The sequence below is a fragment of the Dama dama genome, chromosome X (genome assembly GCF_033118175.1).
Source record: "Dama dama isolate Ldn47 chromosome X, ASM3311817v1, whole genome shotgun sequence".
NCBI lineage: Eukaryota > Metazoa > Chordata > Mammalia > Artiodactyla > Cervidae > Dama > Dama dama.
Window position 1 is genome coordinate 122,533,179 of NC_083714.1, and position 19,460 is coordinate 122,552,638.

Sequence of the window (19,460 nt, forward strand, 5' to 3'; positions counted from 1 at the left end):
CCCTTCATCTGTCAGTGACGTTGTCTATTCGGCAGCCAGTTTGAATCTTTTGGCTCCAAATTCACTGACTATCTAACAATATCTATTGTCTATGTTAATATCTGTGTCCTCTCCGCCCTTGATCAGCATGATTTAAAGCAGGATAAGAAAAAGCCCAAACGTAATTCTTTTCTTTTTCAATGCCAACAATTCCTTTTTTCCCTGGCTCAGGTAATATTGTAAAAAGTATTTGAATTTTAGTATCAAAAGGTTTATAGAAGGAAAAGGAGAAAAGTTATTGTGGCGTTTTGATAAAGCCAATTTGTTGTATTTCTGGGAATTCATCTTACACAGGTTTGCTTGACTGAATTTTCTTTCACTCCCTAAAGTTTCAGTATAGCAGTGTACTTTTAGCATCATACACTAGCCCCTGAAATTACTTTATGACAATGGAAAGAGCACTGGGTGTCCGGAAACGAAGAATCTAGAACTGGCTCTCCAGCTAACTAGTTAAGTACTTGTCAAGTCTTGGAACTTTCCAGGCATGTCTTTTCTCATCTGGGAATGAGTTGAGTTGGAATCAGTAAACCCTACGAGTTCTCCCTCTAAAATTAAAGCATTTTATGTCATGCTGTTTATTTAGCTGTATTCGGTTCTCAGCAGAAGTGAAGTGTTTGCTTTTAATAAAATGTACTTCTCCCTAAAGTACAGTAATACGTGTATATGTGCATATTTGTATATATATTTATGAAGTACAGAGATGGTCATGATAATTGAGAAACTTTAACAGATTACTTCAAAGGCCATGAATAAATGTGTTTTAGACTAATACAATAGTTCTGAATTCTGTTATTTAATGGAATACTGCTTTATCGCTGTTGATTGGAACATCTAAAATGGCAGTTGTTATTTACCATCTTTGTGTGTGTATGTAATTCTAAAAATTGAAATTTTGAAAGTTTACCAAGCTACTTTTGAGCAAGTAAAAACGTTTGAGACTGTCGGAATGTGAATGAATTTCATTAAGGCAGTCAAGACTGGGTGGGTTTTGTGTTAAATTACTATAAGTTTGGCATACTCCTGGAAACATAATTCAAAGAGTGGATTTGTTGTTTTTTGTTTTTGTTTTTTTTAAGTGATTTCTTCTGTTAACTTAATCTTTCATAATGAAACAGTTGAAATGATATAGGGATAACTGTGGTGAAATAATAAAAAGTATAGACTGCTTGAGAATTTTTATTGTTTTGAATCTTTAGGAGTTGTATTGTTATTTTTTCACTTTGGGGTTTGTTTGCCTTTTGAAAACTAATGCATGGTTATTTTCCTGTGTATTAGTGTAAATATTAATAATGGATATGACTTATACTTGTAGATTACAGCAAGTGTGGTGAATCCAAGATTAGCCCAACATTGTAATTTGTTGAGATGCAACAAATGTAAGATGAGTCCTGGATTTGGAGTCAGAAAAGTTGGGGTTGAGTCACAAGGTTCATTAGTAGGTACTGTACATTTCTGTAGCAGTAGCAGTAGCGGTAGTACTCGTTATGTGAGCTAAATGTCTGTAAAATAATATGAATGGTTTGGGATCTGCCTTTCAGGATCGATGACCGTGAAACTTTGTGTGTATAAAAATATTATTGTCTACTTATCTTCTGACAATTGTGTTTACATAAATCTGTGGCAAAGCTTCAGTTCCACTATTAGGATCTGTTAATGTTGCCAATGTTCTGTGTACCATTTTTTTCCCCTAGAATAACAACAATCTGGAAGCCTGTTGCCGAGCCCTTTCCCAGGAGAGTAGCAAATACTTATATATGGAATACCATAGTCCAGATGACAACAGGATGAATAGAAACCGTCTTTTGCATATTAACCTGGGTATTCATTCTCCTAGTAGCTACCACCCAGGAGATGGTGTGCAACTTAATGGCGGTCGAACGCTGGTACATAGCTCAAGTGATGGACATATTGATCCACAGCATGCAGCAGGTAAACAGCTGATATGTTTAGTTCAGGAACCACACTCAGCTCCAGCTGTTGTCGCTGCTACTCCCAACTACAATCCTTTTTTTATGAATGAACAGAACAGAAGTGCAGCTACTCCTCCTTCACAGCCACCTCAACAGCCATCCTCCATGCAAACAGGAATGACTCCATCTGCTATGCAAGGGCCTTCACCACCACCACCGCCACCTCCTTCCTACATGCACATACCTCGGTATAGTACCAATCCAATTACTGTTACAGTATCCCAAAACCTCCCTTCTGGACAGACTGTACCAAGAGCTTTACAAATTCTTCCACAAATTCCGAGCAATCTGTATGGGTCTCCTGGTTCTATTTATATTAGACAGACATCTCAGAGTTCATCAGGAAGACAGACTCCTCAGAATACGCCGTGGCAGTCCTCACCACAGGGCCCAGTGCCTCATTATAGCCAGCGTCCTTTACCTGTGTATCCACATCAACAAAACTATCCACCTTCTCAGTATTCTCCCAAACAACAGCAGATCCCTCAACCTGCTTACCATTCACCACCTCCTTCTCAATGTCCTTCACCCTTCAGCTCTCCTCAGCATCAAGTACAACCGTCTCCGTTGGGCCACCCCAGTTCTCATGTCTTTATGCCACCTAGTCCTTCAACGACGCCACCCCATCCATATCAACAAGGACCTCCTAGCTATCAGAAACAGGGAAGCCATTCGGTAGCCTATCTCCCATATACAACATCTAGCTTACCCAAAGGATCCATGAAGAAGATAGAAATTACAGTAGAACCCTCTCAGAGATCTGGAACAGCCATGAATAGGAGTCCTTCACCTATCAGTAACCAGCCATCTCCACGGAATCAGCACTCATTGTACACAGCCACCACACCACCGTCAAGTTCTCCTTCCAGAGGGATATCCAGTCAACCGAAACCTCCGTTTACTGTCAATCCTGTGTATATTACATATACACAGCCCACTGGACCTTCTTGTGTTCCATCACCATCTCCTCGGATGATACCAAACCCAACAACCGTTTTTAAAATCACTGTAGGCCGAGCCACGACTGAAAATCTGTTAAATTTAGTGGACCAAGAAGAACGTTCTGCAGCCCCAGAACCTATTCAGCCCATTTCAGTGATACCAGGCTCTGGGGGAGAAAAGGGAAGCCATAAATATCAGAGAAGTTCCAGTTCTGGATCTGATGACTATGCCTATACACAAGGTAATTTCAGCCCTTTTATATGACATGTCTTTGTGGGGTGATGGCAATCTCCTACTCAAAAGTAAATAATTTATATTAGGTGTTTAATTAATGTACTATGTATTAAATATTCAGCAGTAGTATTGCTATTAAGAATAGGGTTAGCACTTGAGAATCATCTACAGATTTTACTTTAAAATAGAAAAATGCAGTCATGATTAGAGTGCCCTCAAAGACTGTGTGTTAAGAAAGAAGTGCATTCATTGGGAGAAAATCGTAGGCCAGTGAAATCAATATGGTCCAAAACGCCAAGTACGGAGTGGGAAAAAGTGACTCATAGAGGGTGGCCTAAAGTTTATCACAGGGAAACATTTGAGTATTTTTTAAGCAGATGCACTGAAGAGGGTGAGGAAGTTTTAAGTATTGTGTATTTATGGGAAGTAGGGTTGGTAATGAAGAACATTATTGGAGTAGTTCACAGTGGACCTAACTCAGTATAAAGAGAAGAAAGTATCTTAAAAGTTTGTTAAAAAGGTAGGGGAGAATTTACTATTCTTTCAGTATATGTGAAACAACACCCAGGGATCGTTAAAGAGAATCTTAGGGAAACTAAGGACACTAGAAGAGGAGGAATGTATAGATGATATTATTTTGGCAGAAAGAACAGGATCCGAATTAAAGCACATAGGAAGGCCAAATCACATTAGCAAGACTTTAGAATAAATGTCAACTGAAGTTGAATGACAGAGGTCTTTATGGGTATTTCATACATTAGCCATGCATGTACAGATGTCCCTGTGACTTGTTCAGTGTTATTTTCTGCAATGACTTTGTCTGTAATGCTATAGCCTTGCTGTTACATCAGCGAGCAAGGATGGAGAGGTTAGCAAAGCAATTGAAACTTGAGAAAGAGGAGCTAGAGCGCTTGAAGGCAGAAGTTAATGGTATGGAGCATGACCTGATGCAGAGGCGGCTCAGAAGGGTCAGCTGCACCACGGCGATCCCAACGGTAAGTAGGATCTACTAGGATGTATTGGGCGGGGGCAGGGCGGGCATGTTGCCTGTCTGGGCTTTTTCTTCTGATGTTCTCTTCCCGGTAGAGTTTTGTTCTGTCAGCAGCACATGAAGGATGTTTGCCTTTTGTTCTCAACCAAATAAATGGATAGTTTCTTTTGTTCTCTTGGGGGAATTCTGCAGTTTCATGAGTATTTTCAAAGATAATTAATGTATGGCAGCTCAGTCACTGTAGATTGCTTTCTTCTAGAATAGAAATGAGAAGTAAAACTTGACCAAATGCTTTATAAGTGTTCACAGGTATTCATTTATGCTTTTGTGTATTATGTACATATATATTTAAGACAGTTATTTTTCTCAGTACATTCATGTACATGAGTTAGAGCAAGATCAGTATGCATCTTTGGAAAGTGTTGACTCTAGATCATTATCAAGCAGAGTAATTTTGAAGTGTAGATAATTGTAGAAACTAAGATAACAGTATGAACAGGAGTTGTAACAGGGGTTATAGGAGTACTATCATGCATAGATTTGGGCCACATACTGTTAACAAATTGGTAGCTATGTTAGTTCAACAGTTCTTAAAAACCTCGGATCCAAAATATCATTTGACTCTTCAACATTGATTTAGCAAGCAATTTTTACAGCTTATGAGTGTGGTCCAAAGCAAGGAGTTTAGTGCATACCTGCTAGAGGGAAGAATCGAGTCATCCCTCAAGAAATAACTTGAATACTGTATATGGTAAGTGATCTGTGAGGTCGTGCGAGAAGTCACTTCAACTAGTCGATCTGCATCCTCCATGTACTTTACTCTCACTAGGCGTCCTCTGAAGCTCTCTGTGTAGAACTCTTGTGTGTTCTTGAGGAATCACCTTGCTCTATTATTTTACCTGCAGGCATTCTTAACCTCTTTTGACCACGGTTAAGTTCAGAGACAAAGGAGGGAAAGAGAAGCTAAGGGTTTGGGAGCTGCTAGCTGGTATAGTGGTTAGGACTTTGCCTCCGAAGGCAAGGGATATGGGTTTGATTTCTGGTTAGGGAAGTAAGACACGAGCTCTAATGGGAGACGACAGGAGACTTAGGGACTGCCAAGGTGATGCCGTATCCTTCTCTAGCATCACTGGAGACCTACGGATTGCAAACCTCATGCAGTATCCTTCTTTAGCATCCTCTCAGGAGACTTGGGGACTGCCAACCTGATGCCATATTCTTTTCTAGCATCACAGGATACTTACGGATTACAAACCTCATGCAGTATTCCTTCTCTAGCATCATCTCAGGAGACGGGAGATGCCTAAGGGATGGCAAACCTCATGCACTGTCCTCTCCCATCGTCTCTGGAGACTTAGGGACTGCCAACCTGATGTATCCTTCTGTAGCATTGTCTCAGGAGACAGGAGACTTAGGCATTACAAACCTTATGCAGTATCCTTCTCTAGCATCATCTCAGGAGACAGGAGACCGAGACGACTTAGGGATGGCAAACCTCTTGCACTATCCTCTCCCATCGTCTCAGGAGACAGCAGACTTATAGACTGCCAACCTGATGCCGTATCCTTTTCTAGCATCACAGGAGACAGGAGACTTAGGGATTGCAAACCGCATGCAGTATCCTTCTCCTGCATCATCTCAGGAGACTTAGGGATGGCAAGCCTGATACAGTATCCTTCTCTAGCATCATCACAGGAGACTTGGGGACTGCGAACCTGTTGCATTATCCTTCCCTAGCATCCCCGGAGATAGGAGATTTAAGGATTGCACACCTGATCCAGTATCCTTCTCTTGCATCCATCTCTGGAGACAGGAGACTTAGGGATTGCAAACCTCATTCATTATCCTTCTGTAGAAACCCTCTATGGACACAGGAAGCTTATTGTGTACAAACCTCATTCATTATCCTTCTATAGAAACGCTCTATGGATACAGAAGAGAGGAGACTTATTGATTACAAATCTGATTCATTTTCCTTCCTTAGAATCTCTCCATGGAGACAAGATACAGGAGACACTTTCATTAGTTACAAACCTGATTCATTATGCATCTATAGAATACCTCTGTGGAGACAGGAGACTTACTTATTAGAAACCTGATTCATTATCCTTCTATAGAATCCCTCTTTGTAGACAGGTAACAGGAGCTGTATTGATTACAAACCTGATTTAGTATCCTTCTATAGAATATGTGTATATAGACAGGAGGCACAGGCAACAGGAGACTGTCAACAGCAAACAAAGGAGACAGGAGATGACACTTATTTATTACACACCTAGTTCATTATCCTTCTATAGAAACCCTCTATGGAGACAGGGAAAGAAGATGACACAGTTTTATTGATTACAAACCTGATATATTATCCTTCTATAGAATCCCTCTATGGAGACAGGAGACACTTGATTACAAACCTGATTCATCATACTTCAATTCAAAATCAATTTTATGATGAAAAAACCCTCCCAGTGCACATGTGACTTTGATTCTCTCTTCTCCTATTTCACTTATACCTCCTTGGATAAGCTACTTTCTTTGTATTTGGTTTCTCTTCTACAATATCTATGACTACCCATCTCATACAACTTTTTTACATTTCCAGAAGAACCTACGATAATATACATTACACAGTTTATATAATGTCTAACAAATAGTCTTCTGACTACAGAATTTTGGTTTACAAGACAGTGGAAAAATGTGCTTAAATCTGAAATATTTTGAAAACATTTGATTTTCTTTTCACTTTAGGAACCTGTATAACATATAAATGTCAAAACATTTAGTCAGAATTCCCTTTTTGTTCCTAGAGGCTCATTGCTAATGCTTATATGGCTTCTTTAACCAGTAGTGCATGAAAACCTGGTTAGAAACCCATGTGCCTCGTCAAACTGAAATGCATATTTGTGACCAACTATAGGTTACAGAAACTTAGAGGATCAGCAAAATAATCTTTCCAAGGAGGACTGAAGTGAAAAATGCCTAACAGCCATCATTTCTCTCAGGCTGTTGTTTGCAAAGCCATTTCTTAAATGCTGTGAGAGATGCCATCACTTAACCACATCTGTATGCAAAAAGACATACATAGATCCATGAACCTGTACATGGGGGAAGAAAAGCTAATGTAACACAGTGAATCAATAGTGCTGGCCAACTGCATGGTAATGATATTAACTACTTTGAGAGTTCTGAGATAGAACTCAGTTAGCTTCTTGCTAGTAGAGTTCAAAGATGTGACAATTGCATGGAGAAAGGGAAAATTTAAGTTATACCTTGAAGGATAAGCAAGATTTTACTCATCAGCACTTCCACTTACTCCACCCCACAAGTTTTTTCCTCTTCATTGGTCTTCTGATTAATTGGGTGGTGGCATCAACCAACCCACAGTCCGGATGCATAATCAAGGCCAAACTATGAAAGAACATCACTTGTCTTCAACCTTCTTTTCTCTGACAAATATTCTCCAACTGATAGAACAGGTGAATTAAGGTATTTCTGCCACATTTTGTACAAAAGGCTATTTTTTCCCTTAGAAATGTCAGATGTTAAGTATTCTGGAACTTTACAAACAAGCAAGGTTAAATTACACCAAACCCATCTTGACCCCACCTTCATGAAAGTACAGTATAGTTTCCTACAAATAGTAGTAATGATCCAGAAACAGCTATTGTCCCCTCATTCCAAGGCTGTTAGGAGGCATAGGAATCTGACAGATAAAATTGTAGTTTAGTGAGTACCAAGGGTTCTGTTGTCTTTGGAAATGAGCATGTTGACAAGAGCCTTTTTGTTGTTACCAGCAAATGTGCACTGGCCTCTTGACTATAACATTTATTATAGTTATTTCCATACCTTATTACACAGTTTCACTGTTTAAGACCAATATGCCTGAAATAGCCCCCTCTGCCCGCAAATATGTTAGAAGGATTTGCTCCTTCAGGTACTTGACGTTCTCCAGAATTCTACAAAGCAAAGACTAGATTCTTTCATATGTTCCTAGGAAGATAGCATCACTTTTTGAAACCCTTGAACAAGTGCTTTACTACAATGCTCAGATGTGTTTTACACTTTTAAGTTAATATAGACAAAGTGTAAGCATTTATTTTACATGTTAACATAGGAATGAGAAGAGCAATCCATAATAAGTATTTCTCAATGATGTTTTTGTTCGCCTATCATTCCAAGGGATTGTTGCACTTATTATAGACTGCCTGTTACATCACTTTATAAAAATTTTTGACACCACCCCAGATATTCTGAGATGTCCTAACAGGATAGTATCTTGCGTCATTCGAAATTAACCCATTTCCCAGATTTTCCTTCACTTTTATATTTACCTTTTTAGTAAAACACCATGTTTAACAGAAGAAGATTTTCTTCTGTCTTCCTGTGATAGCAAATATTTATCTTTTACTTCATGTAGTTAGAGTCACCCTAGTAACTGGTTTCCTAGCTGTACTGTGCTGAAAGCTTCATTACTTCTAGAGTCTAAACTCTTAACTTCATTTTTTACTGTACATATATGTGAATAGTAAAGACATTCAGAACGTTGGGGGAAGTAGAGGCTTCTAAAAAGCTTTACCTAATCGAAAAATAGGGCTCTCTTCACATTTCAACATCTCATGTTCATGTCAAGGTGGAAAGAAACAGACTTGGGGGGAGAATGGAATCTATTTGTTCCCGCAATTTTCATGTACTAGGCTACTAGCCTCCTTTTATCTAGAAAAAACAGAAGATGCAAAGATTCCTAGAGAAGTTTCTAAAAAAGACTTCTATATAAATCCTGGATCTGCCCATTACAAGTTTTTAAGAACCTTTGGAAAATTATATAAACTGTTTGTGCCTCAGCTTCATCATATATACACTGGGGGTGATATCAGTACTTACCTGGGAAGATTATTTTGAGGCAAGAATGAGAGACTTCTGGTGACCATAGTGCCTGACAATTAGTAACTATTCATTAAAAGAAGTACCATTGTAATTTTTACCAGCTTTGACAAGACTAAAATCATGGACACTGCTTGTTTACAAGGTTGATGCTTAGTTTCCCTTACCATGCAAATGTAGAAAGAAAATATTCTCAATGCTCTGTGATTAATATATGGTAGTATTTGTATGAGAGAACATAGTGTAGTGTGATAGCCCTGCCACATTATATGAGGATTTTGTTTTTATGTGTCCATATTGATGTCACCATTTCACCTATTCCTTGGAAAACATAGTATAAAGACTTCTTATACATGCCCTTTAAGGGATTAAGGCCATTTTCTTGGTAATTACCTATCAGAACAGTTAACATGAATACCAGTTCTTAAATGTTGGGCTTGATAATGACTTTCCCACAATTGCTATTTTGGGTCCTTTCTTACTAGCCTGAGGAAATGACAAGATTGAGAAGCATGAACAGACAACTCCAGATAAATGTTGACTGTACACTGAAAGAAGTTGACCTCCTTCAATCTAGAGGTATAGACTTGATTATTTGGTAAACCATAAGTAATACTGTGGTGTGTTATGCTGCTTCAATGGCAATCATTTTGGTTTTACAGATATAATGGATAAAAACTACCTTTTACAAGATCACAGTCCTGGTATAAACATCCCTCACCCCACAGTCAGATCAGATTTGGGTGATCAAAAATAATTTTACTTTCACAACTTCATCATTAAGTTCTTACTGTTTAGACTGTTTGATGGTGGCACTCTATATTTATCCTCTTCTAGTATAGACTATTTCATAAACTGTTTGGGTTTTATTTCTAAAACACAGTAGATTTATGTGATAGTCATCTAAGATGTCTGTGCAAACAGGGATCCCAACTCAGAACATCAGATTACTCAGTTTAAAAGGAAAATCTGTATGCCGTTTTCTTTGTTATCTGTTACATGAAAACTTTCAACTGTATCTTAGAGATTTCATTTTTGTGGCTTTCTGATGGAAGTCTACTACAGTAAAAGTTCCCTGAATTCACTTTGATTTACTCAGCTCAGCAGGTATGCTTCATTTTCCTCTGTAAAATATCCAGCCATGAGGCTGCATTCTGGCAAGTCCACGTACTATTGCTCCCATCAGTTGAATTGTCTGCTTACCAACAGACAGCTGTGCCCGTTCTCAAACCTGCTTAGATTACAAAAGGATGGTAACTGACATAATGTTTTTAAAATGGATATGGATGTAAGAAATGCTGCTCTTTCTATTAAAACGATAGGCAGATGCTTTATAAAGACTCAAGGGCAGACACTACAAAAACATAGAGGCTGTGAATTAGATACAGTGAAAACAACTGAAAAGGGCTACGAAGGAAAATCATAAACATCTAATAGGATTCTAGTCTCAAATTAACTGTTCTTAAAATATCTTTTTTTGCTCCATTCTAAAATGAAAACAGGAAATTATAGATCGCGGTGCAGCAAACTAGCCTGCTGTCTGTTTTTGTAAATAGTTTCAGTGGAACATAGCCACACCCATTTCTCTACATATTGTCTGGGCCTGCTTTTGTGTTTCAACACCGCAGTTGAGGGCTTACAACTGTATTTCAGGACTACAAAGCTTAAAATGTTTATTGTCTGGCCCTTTACAGTAGAAGTTTGCCCACCCCCACTTTAGGTCATCATTACAGGTAGAGTTTATTTCTGAAAGACAATATAGAAGTCTGGTCAACACACACAAAGAAAAGGTCTTGGTCTAACACTGTAATATGGCTTTTGTCCTATTTTTCTATCCTTAACGTTATTGTGTGATTGTTAACAATTCTGTGTGCAAGTCAGCCAACCCAACATTACTTACTGTTCTAAATTATGGCAGCTGAGAGAGCTTCTACTCTCTTTTCAAGTACCCTGTTACCATTTTAAAGCAAGATTACACAGTAGAGGCAGGAGAATAAAAAGATATGGAACTTTGTACAATAGACAGAAGCACATTTCCATGTGAAACTTGAGGACTCTGGTTGAGTACCCTTATTTTCAGAAGCCTAGGAAATCTACAGCCTAGTAGCTGTAAAGCAGTGAAAGACACTGTATGGGAGATTATACAAACTACTGTTACTATATTAGAAGGCTGCATCCATTATTTTGTTTCTGTGTTCTTTGAAGATAAACAAGAATCCCTGAAACATTTCATTAGGATATTTTTAGTAAAGGCCTTATAGGATCTAGAAATTAAATCAGCAGCTATAACTCAAGAAATTGAAGAAATAACATAAACAGCATCTTAAACCATAAAAAGATCTAATTAATAAATTAAGTACCATTATGGCTTTCATGAGCCATCATGGGATTTGTTTTCAGAAAATTATTAAACACAGCATACCTAAATGGAATAAAAGTACTGCAAGGAAAACCGTTCTTAAGGTTTTATAAACAAAGACCTACCTGTGTTTTTGGTCTCCAGTGGGCTACAAAGAGCTGTTTTTGGTGCTGTGTTAGTCGCTCAGTGGTGTCTGACTGTTTGTGACCCCATGGACTGTAGCCCACCTCTGTCCATGGAATTCTCCAGCAAGAATACTGGAGTGAGTTGCCATTTCCTTCTCCAGGGGGTCTTCCCAACCCAGGGGTCGAACCTGGGTCTGCTACATTGCAGGCAGATTCTAATCTCCCTTCTTAAGGGGTCCAAATATATCTATTTTATACTGTTTCATTCTTACATCCTCTGGAAAATTTTGTACTGAGTTTCCAACCTCAGCTTTTCATCTAGAGATTCTAGACATTTTCTGAGGTGCAGCATTTGGATTTGATAGTTATCAGTACATGACTTGATAAAAGGTAGCTTTATTTTTACTTTTGGTGAGCAAAACTTTCTTGGGGGAAAAAACTGGGTTTAAAATTCAGGAGATTCAATATATTTAAGCTATCAGTACCACACAACATCCTCTGTGAATAAGCATGGGTACAGTTTAAAAGCTTAACTGGAATTGTGCAGAACTTCTGGCAGGGTGCAGTGACAGTTTCACAGATGTGAACATAGGACCCAAAGCTGGCATTGGATCAAAACCGACCTTAGAGGAATCATGTCAGGAAAAGGAGCTGAAACAAAGACTGTATTAAGGAGTAAACAGTTTAAATTGAGAGAGATGAGATTGTTCTGTTATTCTGAAATTGACAGCATATCATTTTTTTTTTAATTGATAAGTCTGTAGGCAACGTTCGGAGAAGGAAATGGCAACCCACTCCACTATACTTGCCTGGAGAATCCCAGGGACAGAGGAGCCTGGTGGGCTGCCGTCTGTGGGGTCACACAGAGTCAGACATGACTGAAGTGACTTAGCAGCAGCAGCAGCATAGGCAACGTTTAAGATTCTCCTTTTCTTAAAGATTGGAATCCCTGAGCTGCTGATATCATATCAACTTGAGTAATCTTTATCAGTGTATATGTATAGCTGCTTCTTTACCTGAATTTATAATGAATAAAAATTTAAGGTAAATACAACAGACAGAAACATAAGCTTTGTCATGGTTTTGTTTATTAACATCAAAACAAACAGGGAAATCAGTTCAGTCACCTTTGATTTCTCTTCTTCATTTAGCTAGCTGTGCCACATACTTAATCCTGTGAAAACAGATAAGCTTTATAGTCAAAAAATGTTCCTTTAGGTGATACATTGTAGAAAGATGCTTGGGTCTTTTCTCATAATGCTTAAACACTTTCAGTGAGAGAACAGTAGGATACTATAATGAATTATAAACTCCTGGAAAACCAGCTCCCCTATTTACGTGTTTATTTTTCCTCCTGTATTTTCCCTAACAAAAAAATGCATGTAACAGGAGAAAGACCCCTAAATGCCTGCTGATTTTATTTTCTTTATAGGAAACTTTGATCCAAAAGCTATGAATAATTTTTATGACAACATAGAACCTGGTCCAGTTGTACCACCCAAGCCGCCTAAAAAAGGTGAGTAGCAAGATGTCACAGACATCACAGAAATGTATGTGAAAGCCATTTGGGAGTTCATCTAAAAAGCTAAAGAAATTTCCATTAGAGATAGCATTTTAAATGTTATTCTGTTGATAAACTTTACTTTCTAAAAATTACAAAAACTAACTCTGAGAGTTATTGTCAAGGGTAACTAAAATGGAATATATAATTTATTTTTTAAAAATAACTTTAAGTTCAGTTCAGTTGCTCAGTCGCGTCAGACTCTTTGCGACCACATGAACCGCAGCACACCAGGCCTCCCTGTCCATCACCAACTCCCAGAGTCCACCCAAACCCATGTCCATTGAGTTGGTGATGCCATCTAACCATCGTATCTTCTGTCGTCCCTTCTCCTCCTGCCCTCAATCTTTCCCAGCATCAGGGTCTTTTCCAGTGAGTCAGCTCTTTGCATCAGGTGGCCAAAGTGTTGGAGTTTCAGCCTCAGCATCAGTCCTTCCAATGAACACCCAGGACTGATCTCCTTTAGGATGGATTGGTTGGATCTCCTTGCAGTCCAAGGGACTCTCAAGAGTCTTCTCCAACACCACAGTTCAAAAGCATCAGTTCTCTGGTGCTCAGCTTTATTTATAGTCCAGCTCTCACATCCTTACATGACTACTTACAAACCATAGCCTTGACTAGATGGACCTTTGTTGGCAAAGTAATCTCTCTGCTTTTTAATATCCTGTCTAGGTTGGTCATAACCTTCCTTACAAGGAGTAAGTGTCTTTTAATTTCATGGCTACAGTCACCATCTGCAGTGATTTTGGATCCCAGAAAAATAAAGTCAGCCACTGTTTCCACTGTTTTCCCATCTATTTTCCATGAAGTGATGGGACCAGATGCCATGATCTTAAGTTTTCTGAATGTTGAGCTTTAAGCCAACTTTTTCACTCTCATCCTTCACTTTCATCAAGAGGCTCTTTAGTTCTTCTTTACTTTCTGCCATTAGGGTGGTGTCATCTGCATATCTCAAGAGAAGGCAATGGCAACCACGCCAGTACTCTTGCCTAGAAAATCCCATGGACGGAGGAGCCTGCTAGGCTGTAGTCCATGAGTTCACAAAGAGTCAGACACGACTGAGTGACTTCACTTTCACTTTTCACTTTTATGCATTGAAGAAGAAAATGGGAACCCACTCCAGTGTTCTTGCCTGGAGAATCCCAGGAACGGGGGAGCCTGGTGGGCTGCCGTCTATGGGGTCGCACAGAGTCAGACACGACTGAAGAGGCTTAGCAGCAGCAGCATCTGCATATCTGAGGTTATTGATATTTCTCCTGGCAATCTTGATTTCAGCTTGTGCTTCTTCCAGCCCATCATTTCTCATGATGTACACTGCATTTAAGTTAAATAAGCAGGGTGACAATATACAGCCTTGACGTATTCCTTTTCCTATTTGGAACCAGTCTATTGTTCCATGTTCTAACTGTTGCTTCTTGACCTGCATACAGGTTTCTCATGAGGGAGGTCAGGTGGTCTGGTATTCCCATTTCTTTCAGAATTTTCCACAGTTTATTGTGATCCACACAGTCATAGGCTTTGGCATAGTCAATAAAGCAGAAATTGATGTTTTTCTGGAACTCTTGCTTTTTCTATGATCCAGTGGATGTTGGCAATTTGATTTCTGGTTCCTCTTCCTTTTCTAAAACCAACTTGAACATCTGGAAGTTCACGTATTGCTGAAGCCGGCTTGGAGAATTTTAAGCATCACTTTATTAGCGTGTGAGATGAGTGCAATTATGCGGTGGTTTGAACATTCTTTGGGATTGCCTTTCTTTGGGATTGGAACGAAAACTGACCTTTTCCAGTCCTGTGGCCACTGCTGAGTTTTCCAAATTTGCTGGCATATTGAGTGCAGCACTTTCACAGCAGCATCTTTGAGGATTTGAAATAGCTCAACTGGAATTCCATCACCTCCAGTAGCTTTGTTTGTAGTGATGCTTCCTAAGGCTCACTTGACTTCACATTCCATGATGTCTGGCTCTAGGTGAGTGATCACACCATCGTGATCATCTGGATCATGAAAATCTTTTTTGTACAGTTCTTCTATGTATTCTTGCCACCTCTTAATATCTTCTGCTTCAGTTCAGTTCAGTCGCTCAGTCGTGTCAGACTCTTTGCAGCCCCATGAACCGCAGCACACCAGGCCTCCCTGTCCATCCCCAACTCCCGGAGTCCACCCAAACCCATGTCCATTGAGTCGGTGATGCCATCTAACCATCTTATCTTCTGTCGTCCCTTCTCCTCCTGCCCGCAGTCTTTCCCAGCATCAGGATCTTTTCCAATGAGTCAGCTCTTTGCATCAGGTGGCCAAAGTATTGGAGTTTCAGCCTCAGCATCAGTCCTTCCAATGAACACCCAGGACTGATCTCCTTTAGGATGGATTGGTTGGATCTCCTTGCAATCCAAGGGACTCTCAAGAGTCTTCTCCAACACCACAGTTCAAAAGCATCAATTCTTCGGTGCTCAGCTTTATTTATAGTCCAACTCTCACATCCTTACATGACTACTTACAAACCATAGCCTTGACTAGACGGACCTTTGTTGGCATAGTAATCGCCCTGCTTTTTATTTTATTTTTTTCATTTATTTTTATTAGTTGGAGGCTAATTACTTTACAATATTGTAGTGGTTTTTGTAATACATTGACATGAATCAGCCATGGATTTACATGTATTCCCCATCCCGATCCCCCCTCCCACCTCCCTCCCTGCTTTTTAATATGCTATCTAGGTTGATCATAACTTTCCTTCCAGGGAGTAAGCGTCTTTTAATTTCATGGCTGCAATCACCATCTGCAGTGATTTTGGAGCCCAGAAAAATAAAGTCAGGCACTGTTTCCACTGATTCCCCATCTATTTGCCATGAAGTGATGGGACCAGATGCCATGATCTTAGTTTTCTGAATGTTGTGCTTTAAACCAGCTTTTTCACTCTCCTCTTTCACTTTCATCAAGAGGCTTTTTAGTTCCTCTTCACTTTCTGCCATAAGGGTGGTGTCATCTGCATATCTGAGGTTATTGATATTTCTCCCGGCAATCTTGATTCCAGCTTGTGCTTCCTCCAGTCCAGCATTTCTCATGATGTACTCTGCATATAAGTTAAGTAAGCAGGGTGACAATATACAGCCTTGATGAACTCCTTTTCCTACTTGGTTTCAGGTATACAGCAAAGTGATTCAGTTTTACAGATACATATATCTCTTCTTTTGCACATTCTTTTCATTATAGAGGTCATTATAGAGTATAAGTCTCTGGGCTATGCACTAGTTCTTTGTTGGTTATCTACTTTATATACAGTAGTGTGTCTGTTAACCCCAGGCTCCTAATTTATCCCCACCTTTCCCTTTTCATAACCACATCTTTGGTTTGGAAGTTTTTGAGTCTGTTTTCATTTTGTAAATTGTTTGTGTCAGTTTTTTTTTTTATTCCATGTATAAGAGATACCCTATGTATGACCATCTCTAGGTCCATCCATGTTGCTACAAATGGCTAAGTAATATTCCACTGTATATCCACTGTACACATCTTCTTTATCCATTCCTCTCTCAGTGGATATTTCATTTGCTTCTGTATCCTGGCTGTTAGAAACACATGCACCCCAGTGTTCATTCCAGCACTGTTTTATGAAGTTATGAGTTATTTAAGTCATATATCTCCAGATATATGTCCTGAAGTGGGATTGCTGGATCATATGGTAGGTCTGTTTTTTGTGTGTTGGGTTTTTTGTTTTTTGTTTTTGTTTTTTTTTTTTTGAGAAATCTCCATACTGTTTTCCACAGCTGCTGTACCAGTTTACACTCCCTCACTCCTGTGAGAGAACCTCAGCAGTAAAATTATTTTTCAGTTTGTGGGTTGCCCTCCTGGTGGTTATGAGATGTCATTATATTGTGAAAGTGTCCTTCATACCATCTTGTTGTGGCTGCTTTTTTTTGTCTTTGAACGTAGAATATCTTTGTTGGTAGGTTCCAGTCTTTCCTGTCACAGGTTGTTCAGCAGTTATTTGTGATTTTGGTGTCTTTGTGAGAGGATGTGAGCTCAAGTCTTTTTACTCTGCTGTGTTGTCTCCCTTCCCCGAAAATAAGTTGCAAAAGGGTGTTAGGTGGTGAATGTTACAAATGCAGTCAGCACTGTAAAGACTATAGTCCTAAAAGATAGTTCTAACAATATGATGGGAATTTAAATGTTATTTTAAAATGGAAACTTTGATGTGCAGTAAATCTAGGATTATTTGAAAGGCCACAAAAGAATCCTTGGGTATTTAACAGGTGGGCATAGCAATTAGATTGACACTAGGTGTCTCCTCATCAAGGACAAAATAAATGCTACATAAGCAAGATTTGGAGGGGTCACTTTTGCATAATTCTTAAATCATTTCTGTGTGATATACTGAAGTTCCAATTAATCATTTTCTTCTCCATTCTAGTAATTCTCAAGAATGTCGTGAACTATGCATTTCATATCTTAATCTCTTTTGGTTAATCTTTTTTTGCTTTAAGCAACTCAAAATAGACTGATCATAAAGACATAATATTGATAATGGAAAATGCATTACCTAAGGATGTAACATTTTATAATCTCAAAACTTAAAGCAGAATTGAAAATTCTACACAAATAATGTTAGCTGCCCTACAGTACTTAAATTTTGGTTGAACAGCTTTGTGTGCAACACTCAGTACAAAATGTTTTACGTATTTCATTTATAGGTTTCAATGAAGTACATGTTCTTTCCATTGTTTAATAGTACTATGGATATTTCAACTGACCTGAATTTAAAATAGCCTCCTGCTGTCTAAAAACAGTGTGAAGAAGAATCTTAATGGATGACTACCAAGTACCAGATTTGTGTCTACTGGATTACCTAGTGGTAATCCAGTGAATTGATTCAAGGGCTGTCATGGAAGAATCATCCTATTTAAGGAATATATCCAGTGTGCACCACCTTTTTAGCATAAATTCTATGGTTTGGAGGGCCCACCATATTTAATAAAAATACTTCTGTCTCTTGGGAAATTTCAAAATTTTAGAGGTAATCTTCCAGGAGCTAGGGACAAAGCTAGACCTCTCTTTGAGCAAGGCCAGATTCTTTACAGTAGTGCATAGAAGGAACTTTATAGCTTTAAATGCTCATGTAAGACAAGGAAATCTAATATCAGTGACATACAATTCTACCTAAGAATCAAGACAAGAACCATTGATCTCACAAAAACAACAGAGAAAGTTATCAAAACCAAACATTTGATCTTCGAAGGATAAAAAAAACAGGAAAAAAACAGATTATCAAAATCAGAAATGAAAAGATAGGATGAAATAACTTAATAGTTGTGTATGTAATTAAAGAAATTGAATCCATTATCAAAAGTTTCCCCACAATGAAAACTTCATAACTAGATGGTTACACTAGTGATCCCCATAGATATCAAGTATTTAATGAAGAGATTAAAAAAAATGAAGAGATAATACCAATCATACAAACTCTGAGGAAACAGAGAAGAAAGGAAAGCATCTAATTTTCTTATGAAGCCAGTAGGATTCTGATTCCAAAACCTGATGCACATTACCTACCTCCCAAAAAGAAAACAGACTTACAAATCAAATCGTCATGAACATAAAAGCCAAACAAAAAAATCGAATAAAATATTCACAATATAAAAAAGATAATATATCATGACCAACTTGGGTTTAGCTCAAGAATGCAATGTTCAGAAAGTAGAGGAGAAAAAGCATACAATATCATTTCATTATACAGGAAAAAACATCTGATAGAATTCAGCAGCCATTCCAGATGACATGATTATTTGTGAAGAAAATCTAGAGATACCCAGAAACAATTAGAATAAGTGACACACTTACTAAATAAATTTAACCAGAGATATGTATATTGAATATGATTAAACACTACCAAAAGAAATCAAACAATGCCTACATGAAGTCATAAACCATGTCTTTTTTAATCAGTATTGTTAAGATACCTATTCTTTTCATATTGATGAAATACCAATTTTAACTAACTTTTCTTTTTTTGGTGTGCATTAATCTGATTCTGAAATTCATATGGAAATGCACAAGACTTAGAATAACCAAGTGGAATATAGATGTTTATCTGAATAAGAGGTGTGATAAGAGAAAGAAGGAAAGACAGAGAAACCTTTTTGGACTAGACTTTGCAGTTAAGCAACGTGTGTGTAAGCTCTTCAGCTGATTCAGAAAGTATGCCCCCCACCGTGACTTACAGTGGAGAGGGCACTGACCTTGCTGTCATACAACTTTAGCACTGGTTCTGGTTGTCTTGGCCACCTGACCTTGTTTATATCCAGTTTGTACATAAATAGAGGTGATCAGTCCAAATATTTAGCTTCTGTACAGGGTTGTTATAAGAATCAG

At 38.4% G+C, this 19,460-nt stretch overlaps 1 protein-coding gene across 5 annotated transcripts in view; it reads left to right on the plus strand.

Moving 5' to 3' along the window:
- TAB3 (TGF-beta activated kinase 1 (MAP3K7) binding protein 3) overlaps positions 1-19,460 on the plus strand; it is a 90,572-nt gene that overhangs the window by 56,957 nt on the left and 14,155 nt on the right. For all 5 annotated transcript variants that reach the window (XR_009692023.1, XM_061137106.1, XM_061137104.1 and 2 more), the window contains 4 exons: positions 1,731-3,192; positions 4,020-4,180; positions 9,540-9,633; positions 12,971-13,054. Coding sequence is in view for 4 of the 5 variants with exons in the window: in XM_061137106.1 (XP_060993089.1) it covers positions 1,731-3,192; positions 4,020-4,180; positions 9,540-9,633; positions 12,971-13,054 (1,801 nt within the window). In the remaining variant the exon portion in view is untranslated. The remainder of the gene's footprint in view (positions 1-1,730; positions 3,193-4,019; positions 4,181-9,539; positions 9,634-12,970; positions 13,055-19,460) is intronic.